The following is a 10561-nucleotide window of genomic DNA, read 5'->3' as shown; positions in this document are numbered from 1 at the left end:
ACATGTACTGCATTTAACGCAAATATGTATGCACACATTTTCAGGTATACATCTTAACAAAAAGCATATTTAAGTTATTATTAATGGATAAAAGAGACATTTTCTTTGGATTCAGTACTAAAGTTTGACATTGTAATAGCATTTCAAGTGCTTATCAAAACTTTACGAGAAGATTTGACCATTTATCTTTATATTATTCAATTTTAATTATTTTTTGTAAAAATACGGTTTATATTTTAAGAAAAGCCGTACAAATCCAAGATTCAAACTTTGTGCAACATTAAAAAAAACCAACACACTTTCGTAAATATTTCGAGCTTTTTAATTCGATTTCCTAGATTTATTTTGAGTGTGCGGTTTTTTAGCCCATTAAATTTTAATATAACTAAGTTTTTTAAGATTTCTTTGATGAAGGTGTTGCTAATTTTCTCCATATAAAAAAATCGTCGAACACACTTCGTATGGAAGAAAATGGCTGACATCGTCGACAAAAAAAATTGCCAAGTTCAACGGTAAGTCCCAGCTACTTTAAACTTGCACTTTATTATACTAAAATTGAATGAGCTCAAAACTAAAGAATATTAATAAAGCTCGAAATTTTTACGAAAGTATGTTGGTTTTTGGATGTTTCGCAAAGATTTAATCTTGGGTTTATACAGTTTTTCTTAAAGAATACATTATATTTTATAAACAGATAATTAAAATTAAAGAATAATAAAATAAATAGTAAAATCTTGTCAATATGTGAGTGCCGTAAAGGTATTATATTTACGAAAATCTCTTCTTATAACTAACGAAGACTTTGTTTCTATATGAAGCTGACTTCGACACTTTGTTTTAATAAAACTTAGTATCGAAAAGTTTCGTTAAAAATTTGCCTAGGCTATATTATACTGGTTCGTTCAAGCCATTTTTCAAAACTTACAAAGGTAAATACGACAGGCGAACAAAAGAGAATACAAAAAACTTCTTGCTGTGAATTTTCAGAGCTATATATTTTTAGTATTCATTACAAAATTTTACTAAAAAGTACTGCGTAGTAGGAAAGTATATTGTAAATGAAATTGTATCGAACAAGTACAATTGTACCAAAAATGCCAACACTGTTCTGTATACATACTTTTTTTCTTTTTTACTTTTTTACTCTTATTTTATCTTTCAGCTTCGCTAAAAGTACTTCTACCAACGCTTGGCTTACCAAATTTACGCCAATTGATAAAATTTTGCGATTTAAATTCATTTTCAATTATGTAAATAACGATTCGTGTTGAATCGAAAATCGCCTCGTCTGAATAGGGATTGCAATTTTTTCACTTTCAACTTCTCATTCAACTTCGCATTCAACTTTTGTTGCCTGTACAATCGCCTTCTGCGAATGCTTTATTAGTATTTCTCGGTTCAAAAGTATCGATACCAAAATTACTTTGTATCGAACGAAAAGTATCGAGTATGCAGTTGTATTTACTATAGCGTTGTTGTGCCCCTATATGTGTATCGTATTATTTCGCAAACAATTTAGCAATATAATTATATTTTTCTTGCCAAAATGGCTCAAAATGAATTCAACACTTTCCGAAGTTATGTTAATATATTAAGTGATCCATCAGCTAAAGAGGAAATTAAGTTCAAAGCAGCGCAAGAACTAAGTGAACATTTTGAGCTTATTATACAAAGCCCTTCATACCCAGCATTTTTAGAACTCGCATTAAAAGTGTTCATACGGATATTACAAGATGGGGAACCTCAGTTTATACAAGAAAACAGTTCTCAACATGTAAGTTTTAAATATGTTGACATATAAAATAAGTTATAGGTAATTCGACGCCGTTGGCAGTGGTCGATTTACAGCTGCTATTCAGGCATTATTTACTCCCAGTATTATAATAATAATAGATTGGCGTTTACACATGTAAGTGTTTGGCCGAGCTTCTCTTCCGATTTGTGTGTGCGCATAGATGTTGCCACACAAAGAGAAGGTACCTTCAGTTTTACGCCGACTCCGAACGGCGATTGTATTTTTATGAGAAGCTGTTTTCATGGCAGAAATATAATCGGAGCCGAGGGGCGACCACTGTTAAGAAAAACTCCTATATTTGTTTCGATGTTACTTTGACCAGGGCTTGAACTTAAGCCCTGCGTAGTGGTAGCGCGCACTGCTAGCTACTACTTAACAGCACCAAAAACTGAAAATTTTGTTTAAGCTCTCATCCCTCGTCGACAACAGCTTCTTCGTATGGGATGATGAGAAATGTTTCGCCAATCACTTCACTACTTTGTGAGATTTCTTCCTGAGAGGCAAGAAAGTTTCCACACTGCACTCCTTTTGGTTTTTTATGGAGTGGCACAAATTAAAGTGCTTATGCTTTGCTACCATATATGTAATACTCCTATATTGGCAGTAAGAGCTAGTACCGTCCGAAAACACTACAGTAGAGATATATCAATAAACACGTACGAAAGAAAAGGAACACAAACGTTTATAAATAAACATGTACACAACACATATACAAAAACGGAACTCAAGTACACAATACATTGACAAAAACGGTACTAGACTGTCTCGCTTTGATTTCGGAATGCTTACACATTGAGAAGTTAGCTTACTGCTTAGTATTAGATATATGTTTGCTACCCATAGACGGGTTTTCGAAGGATATAATTCTGAAGGCTAGGCTTAGGAGTTCTGTTTTAGCTGCTTTTATTCATAAAAGTAATACGTTATTCATATTTATCTGTAATGTAAATAAACGGTATTAATCTAAACGCGTAAACGCCTCGTAACTGTGTAAGCCTTGCCAATAAACCAGTTTTCTACACAAAATTAAGCAAGTTTACGAAGTTTACGTGCAACCGAGGCGATCTTTTATATATCGCGTAAATTGTAGATAAGAAAACCCTTCTAGAAAGGCATGCAGACAATGCAGATAAGCACATTTTGCTACCCTTATGTAAGCCCTTAGAATCGCTTCACCAAAGGCTTTTCATCTTCGGCAAGCCTTTAGAAATACTTCAAGACTAAGAAGGCCTGCCTAAATTATCTTCTTGGATAGTATTTTTTTGCTTTGAATATGTCATCGAGTAGTGCTCTCGAAAGCCATAAAGCCTTTTTATCTTTCGCCACTGTGAAACTGTGAAATCATTTAAATTTTTAATCATGAAATATTTACAAGTAGGATTTCATTCTTTTTCTTTTTGTCTGGTAGTGTGGCTATGGTGGGGCTTGTATTTTTTTTTCAATCTACAATTATTAAAAAAAAATTGATTTCACACAGCAAGGTGGTAAATACCTGAATGAAAATCTGAGAATGCTGAAGTAAACAGAATTCAATACTGAATTAGCTTCCAGATGGATGAACACTTTGCTATATGTGCATTCTCTAATTCAGTTCCAATCAAATTTTATACACTAAGAAAAATATGTAAGTTTTGATGATGGAATAATGAGGTGTATGAACTTCAAAACAATATAGACATACGTGTCGCGCATCAATGCACAGCGGCCACGCGGACTAAGCCATGTTCTACGAATGGATGCTTATTGCCTCCAATCATGAAACGCAGCTTGATTCACATGAACATATTGTACAAATTTATAGTTTTGGTTGTTTAAAAACTGAGTGCAAAATGTTCCAAGATAATTAGTTTTGAAATGTATCAGGTGGCAAAATAACAAATCAAACGCGGCCGTCGGTCTCGGTGTCCAAAATCGAATGATCCTCTTTATTTCTTTTAAAATGGCACATAGCGTTTTACAGCCAACGGGTCTTACTCGCTAAAGTTACAACTAGTTGTTGTTGTTGTTGTTGTAGCAGCATACAAATTCCCCAAAGACTTTTTGGGGAGTGTTGCTGGAGTGACAGTCCTTGGCCAGATATAAATCTGTGTCGTTCCGGTTACGTAGACCCGACTGTCGTGGGTCTAGTTATTTAATCTACTTCTTAGGGTCTAAACACAAGCACATGTATATGCCTAAAGCCCTATTCACACACGCGTATATACGTGCGTACAATCCTACAACTCGGCCGTCCTGGCTCATAGAATCTCCTGATTCTACGACGTTAAGTTTATACAGTGTTACAGTTTATACGAAATTTGTGTTAATAAATAAATTTTATGATATTGTTGTGACTTTGATTTTTCTATGATCGTACCACGGTTTTAGGTTTGTAACTGACCAGATGCCCTTGTAAGATATTTGGGTCTGTTGAAACCCTTCTACATCTTCGACCGCGTAGCGGTCGTTTTCTAATACTTTTGAAATTCTATATGGGCCCTTGAACTTGGGTATTAACTTGCTGGACGCTCCTACCTGTGAGCTGACGTTGGAAACCACCACGTAGTCGCCAACTGTAAACTGTCGTGGTTCCCGCCGTTTGAAATCTGAATACTTTTTATTATAACTTTGCGCCTTCCTTTGCACTGCCTCCGCTTGCTCTCTAACTTTTACTATTGCTACTGGGTTCGATGCCTGTATTGTTTCTAACACGTTTTCTCTAAGACTATCTATAACTTTTGTGCTACTCCGAACAGTAGTACGCTAGGTTGTTCTTTTGTTGCTTTGTGAACCGTGTTGTTCATCGCATGCTCTACTGACTCTACCACTTTTTCCCACCCTATTTGTTTCTCGGAATCAACCATCTTTGCCATCATCGGGCCTAAGCTTTTGTTAACGATTTCGGCTTGGCCGTTTGCTTGGGGTGAACTTGTCGCGACTTTGATGTGCTCAACGTTGTTGTATACTAAAAATTCCTCGAACTCGTTTGAAGTAAAGCATGTCCCTCGGTCTGACACTATGAACTTTGGTCTGCTATATGCCCTGAAGTAGTCATTTAATGCTACAACTGCTTCTTTTGACGCAGTGGTTTTCGCGGGATAGAGGCGAACAAACTTTGTAAACGCATCTATTATTACCAAAACGTGCTTATGTTTTATAGACTTGCTATAAATCGGTCCGTAGTGGTCGACGTGTATCATCTCGAACGGTTTATTTCCCTTCGGTATCATGTGTAGAAGTCCCTCTTTTCTACCACTTTTGCCTGAAAATGCTATACACTTTAAACAGTTCTCAACGTGGGCAACTGCCTTTTTTCTAACACTCGGAAACCAATAGCTCTTTCCTATAGTTTCCACAACTTTGTCTACACCTAGATGTCCCATTTCGTCATGGTACTTATACAAAACGTGGTTTTCCATGGACTCAGGTACGTAAAAAAGTAGATTTCTACCCTTCCTGTATACTATTCCGTTCTCATTTCGTAGTGGCTGTTCTCGCCAACTTCTAACTCCTTTTTTATTTCCCCTACCTTCTCGTCTACTTTGGCATATGATAAGATTTTCTTCAAAAGTATTTGCGTGAACTACCAATATGTTATTTACTCTGCTTAGTGCATCTACGTGCTGCATTCTTTTGCCGGCTCTATGTTCGAGTTCATAATCGTAGTTTTGCAGTTCCAACGCCCACCTCGCTATTCTTGGACTCATGTCTCTTATTTAGCGTCAAGGTCAGTGAGTTGCAGTCAGTTATAATCTTGAACTTTATGCCTTGCAAGTATATTCTAAACCTTTTTAATGCATACACAATCGCTAGAGTTTCTAACTCGAAACTGTGGTATTTACGCTGTGGTGACGCTTTCAACTTTGTTTTAAGACTGTGGAAAGATTCTAACTCTACTTTGCCAAACTGAAATTTTGTGTCTTTCTTCGTTAGGTCATCGAGGGGTTTGGCTATAGTCGAAAAGTCCTTAATAAATCTTCGGAAGTACGAACATAAGCCTAAAAAGCTCTGAACTTCGACGACTTTAGTCGGAACGGCAAAGTTTTCTATAGCGTTCAGTCCCTTCTCGTCCGCTTGTAAACCCTCACCAGTAATAACATAGCCTAAATATGAAACCTTCGACTGCAAAAACTCGCACTTATCTAAACGCAGCTGTAAGTTATTCTGTACAATTTTCAATAACACTTTTTCTAATATTTCGATATGTTCTTTGATGCTCTCCGTTGCTATCATGATATCGTCGAGATAAACTATAACCTCGCCTTTACGGATCATCTCTGAAAAAATTTTATTAATAAACTTTTGGAATGTTGCCGGCGCATTTTTCAATCCGAACGGCATTCTCAAGAACTCATACTGTCCTAAAGGTGTATACGACGTATACTTTATCGAATCTTCGCTCATAAAAACGTGGAAAAACCCGTTCTTCAGATCTAGCTTTGTGAAAAATTTCTTGTTCGCTAACCTGTCCAACAAATCGTCTATAAGAGGCATCGGGTAACTATCCTCTGCCGTAACTTTGTTTAATTTCCTGTAGTCGACACACAAACGAAGTTCACCCGTTTTCTTTTTAACTAACACTATGGGTGACACATACTCTGACTCACTAGGGCGTATGTAACCTTTTTTTCTGGCACAAGTTTCATTTCTTTTCTGACCATTGGTTTGTCTTGTTTCTTCGAGTTTACGTAAACTCTTTTGAAAATTCCCTGAAAAAGTATTTTATCATCGTAGTTGACTTCTTCGCCTACTTTGAGGTCCATACCAGTTTTTTCGCACACTTCTATTGCCATAATTTCGTTTATGGCCTCATTAAACTGATTATCTTCAATCACATCATTGGCGTTGCTCATGTTTTCACACGTAAACTTCTTTGTTGTACCTAAATTGCAAACTTGCTCAACTTCTTCAACTTTCTCAACTTTGTCTATTTTCTCGACTTCGTCCGCTTTCTCAACTTCGTCCAATTTCTCGACTTCGTTCACATTGTTCACACCATTAGCTGCCCCTACTTGTACTACCCTATCCATAAACTCAACATTTCCGATTTTTAACTTAGCGTTACTTGCCTCAATAAAATCCCTACCCAGTAGCACCGAATAACCAATACACCCATTAGGAACCACTAAGAATTCAACTAAAACGTCTTTATTCAAAACTTTGACGATACATTTAACTTTTCCGAGTATATTCTAAACTGATTTATTTAAACCGTAGTACGAATCATTTGCTTCATCCAAATTCACTCCTGACGGTACCACAACTTCTTTCATTACGCTATGAACCAACTAGACATTCTATAAACATACAAGTATTAACATGTGCTACATACAATCTAAAATAACTTACGAAAGTATTCTTCTCCCTCTTGTACTGCTTGCAGTCTGTTCCATAGTGGCCCTTCTCTCCACATGCGTAGCACGATCCGGCTTCTCGCTTAGCCTTTCTGCAATCTTTGGCATAGTGCCCGGAACAGTTGCAATTGTAGCATCTGAAGCGTTCATCGGAGCGTGGTTTTGCTGCTGGAGGTTCTGGCAACGTGACTGACCTGAACGCTCTAACGACTTCGTTTGCCGACGCAAAATTGTGGAGTCTTGCCTGTGTGCGCAGCTGCCGGTCTGGTATTCCTTCGATGAGGTAGTCTGCGAACTCTTCGTCGCTAAGACTCAAGTCGCTGCTCAACGTGCATTTGTCGTTATAGTAGCTAATGAAGCTTTCTTCAGGCACCCACATCCGCTTTTCGAACTTACGCCGGCGTTCAAGTTTTCTCTCGTTTGATGTAAAAACTGTCTTCATATTACGTTGCAGCTCGTCCGCGCTCTTATGAAACGTTGATTTCGCGTTGTACCACGCTAAAGCGGCGCCCTTTAAATTTAAGTGTACAGCTACACACAGCATCGCATCGTTGGCTTTAAAAATTTCGCGATAGTGCAACACCTGGTTATACCACGCACTAAAACCATCGCCGCCGTCGTAGGTTGGTATAACCTCTTTTAACGTCTCAAATGGGATGCCGTCTTCTGCTTTACTCCTGCTCGCCATTGACCTGTTCTGCTCCCACTGTGCCTGCTGGAGTTTAAGTAGTTTTATCTCCTTCTCCAGTAGTTAAATTTTGCGGGCTGCTGCTTCGGCGTCGTCATTGTCGCGAATAGCGGTTAACTGGCCTGATGAACGGTTACTTTTGCCGCTATTTTCTTCGGCGTCTCTAACTGGACGACTTCCGAAAGCACCGTTACGGACGTATGCTACGCCGCTCTGCACATATACAGGGTCGTCGTCATCGGTCACCATTACTTTACCGCGCCGTTGTGCACTTTTGCTCCGCAATACTCTGCCGTTGCTCACGCCGTTGCCGTTCAAGTTGCTATCGTCCTCGTCGTTGTCCTCTACGTTGTCCCCTACGTTTTCCCCTGCATTGCTCTCGCCGTTGTCTTCACCGTCGTCTTCGCTTTGCATACCTTGCTCGGTGGTCTTTGCGTCGTACCGTTGCTCACCCGCTTTGTCAATGCCTGGGCATAATCCTCGGGCTTCGGCAGAAAGCTCGCTTAGCCTAGCCGCTAATGAAGCCTTTGCACCACTCGCGTTGATGCCCGCGGCCGTGCACCAAGTTTTTAATTGCAATAGCGAGTATTTTTCCGCGTTCACAGCTTCGCGATTCATCGTAAAATTATTTACTTAGTTTTCTTTTTGTGCGCTACTTTGATATCGAAATTTACTTTTACTTTAATTTGGTTCTAAAACCACTTCTGATGAAATGTATCAGGTGGCAAAATAACAAATCAAACGCGGCCGTCGGTCTCGGTGTCCAAAATCGAATGATCCTCTTTATTTCTTTTAAAATGGCACATAGCGTTTTACAGCCAACGGGTCTTACTCGCTAAAGTTACAACTAGTCTTAAGGTCTAGTTACTTAATCTACTTCTTACGGTCTAAACACAAGCACATGTATATGCCTAAAGCCCTATTCACACACGCGTATATACGTTCCTACAATCCTACAGTTTCTATAATTTGTTTCTTTAAAAGACTGGAAAATATGCAGAACATGAAATAATTATGCATTACAACCATTGATTGATATCAGCTTTCATTATTCAGTCCATATCAAGGTACATTGAACAGGTAGTATCAGTAGAGCAGCTGATTTGATTTATTTTCAAATTATTTGGTCTCGAAAATGTCAAATATTTTTAATTTTTTTCTCACGAAAATTATAAGTTGTTAAAATCCATTTGCTTGTGAAACCTTTTTCCATACAAAACAAGCGATTGAATAGCAGCTTTTGGAACGTTCGCCCAACTCGGCAGCACGACCGCTGATTACTGGGCCTCGCAAAGGATGGATCAATGCTTCGAGAAGCAAACAAATTTACTAGGAAAGAAAGTTGCATCAATTTTTCTTTTTTCCAATTTCAATTTTTTATTTTTTATAATTTTTTGAATTTCACATGGCACGCTTTGATTTAGAAGAAAAAATTCAGAACAGTTTTTGACACTTTCGATACCAGAAGCCACAACAAAATACACGCAAATGTTGTTTTTGCTCTACTGATACTACCTGTTTAATGTGCCTTGGTCCATATGATGCCCTTTTTAAAATACATACATATGTGCCCATTTTCGCGCGGCCATCCTTTTTGACTAGTTTTTTTTTGTAAAAAACCATATTTTCATTTCCCAATAGCAGGCGCTCATACATGTGAAGTAACAAGTTTTCTATTTCTACGTACAAAATTGTTTCTATAAATTTTTAAATTTCCAAAATTCTACTTTGTAAAGTTCAAAGGATTCTATCAAAAAAATAAAAAGTTCTACATACATATAGAAAGCGTGCTTCTTCATACATATGTATGTACCCAGCCAGCAAAGAAACGTAAATTTTGCCGACAGTGCAGTTTACTTCAATTTTCCGTATCCGAAAACGCATACAAAAAACTCCTACACTTATCATCAATTTTTGTATCCGGAAAACGTTCGAAAAAGATGATGTCATTTGAAAGCAATAAATGTATTTTATTTGCTTAAGCTAAACATTTGAAAGCATACATTCGTAGTCGGCAGTGGCTGAGCGTGCAGAGGAGTGTGCCGCTATTCGTTAGCTTCCAGAAGGTGCCGGGTTCGAATTCCGTCAGGCGCTTCCTAATTTTATTTTATTTCTTTTGAACCATGAAAAAGTATCTGTGAAGTGCAGAAGAAAAGCGTATTGAACGAAAAATTCTATCAGAGAAATTTCAGAAAAAACAGCCGAAAACGTATCCGTTTCACATACTGTTGTCTGTACATACGTCTCTGCCGCACACTTTAGTGGGAAAACGGATCGTCAAAGTATACGGAAATGGAATCAGTAAACGGACAAAAATCCACACTTCATCCACTTTTTTGTCCTTTTTCGGATCGGCTTTCGGATTTTTTGCTGGCTTTTCTCCTTTCTATGTTGCTGGAAAAGGGGGCCGGAAGTATTTTTGCGCCGAACTTCTTTCTGCGTAGGCGGCCTTCGGCCGCGCTTAGGGATTATAACCCTTACTAAGTAGAATTCTCCTTTCAGTGTTGCCGGAAAAGGGGAGAGGAAGTATTTTTGCACAGAACTTATTTCTGCTTGGGCGGCCTTCGGCCGCGCTTAGGGATTATAACCCTTACTAAGTAGAATTCTCCTTTCAGTGTTGCCGGAAAAGGGGAGAGGAAGTATTTTTGCACAGAACTTATTTCTGCTTGGGCGGCCTTCGGCCGCGCTTAGGGATTATATCCCTTACTAAGTAGAATTCTCCTTTCTGTGTTGCCGGAAAAGGGG

At 38.2% G+C, this 10561-nt stretch overlaps 3 protein-coding genes across 3 annotated transcripts in view; 1 reads left to right on the top strand and 2 right to left on the bottom strand.

Moving 5' to 3' along the window:
• Positions 1 to 10561, bottom strand: part of LOC108355851 (transmembrane channel-like protein 7) — a 120099-nt gene that overhangs the window by 2622 nt on the left and 106916 nt on the right. The window lies entirely within an intron of this gene.
• Nipped-A (Transcription-associated protein Nipped-A) overlaps positions 1453 to 10561 on the top strand; it is a 90954-nt gene continuing 81845 nt past the window's right edge. The window contains exon 1 of the mRNA XM_017606978.1: positions 1453 to 1774. Coding sequence (XP_017462467.1) covers positions 1547 to 1774 — 228 coding nt within the window. The 5' untranslated portion in view covers positions 1453 to 1546. The remainder of the gene's footprint in view (positions 1775 to 10561) is intronic.
• LOC108355928 (uncharacterized) lies at positions 6341 to 7831 on the bottom strand. Its single transcript, XM_017607063.1, has 2 exons — positions 7124 to 7831; positions 6341 to 7071 (listed from the first exon to the last, which is right to left on the bottom strand). The coding sequence occupies exons 1-2, from the start codon at positions 7814 to 7816 to the stop codon at positions 7063 to 7065; spliced, it is 702 nt and encodes a 233-aa protein (XP_017462552.1). The 5' UTR covers positions 7817 to 7831; the 3' UTR covers positions 6341 to 7062.

Source organism: Rhagoletis zephyria, unplaced genomic scaffold, assembly GCF_001687245.7.
Source record: "Rhagoletis zephyria isolate East Lansing unplaced genomic scaffold, Rhagoletis_zephyria_1.1 Rzeph_scaffold_00169, whole genome shotgun sequence".
NCBI lineage: Eukaryota > Metazoa > Arthropoda > Insecta > Diptera > Tephritidae > Rhagoletis > Rhagoletis zephyria.
Note: the sequence above shows the minus strand (reverse complement) of the source record. Positions and strands in the feature narration are given on the sequence as shown.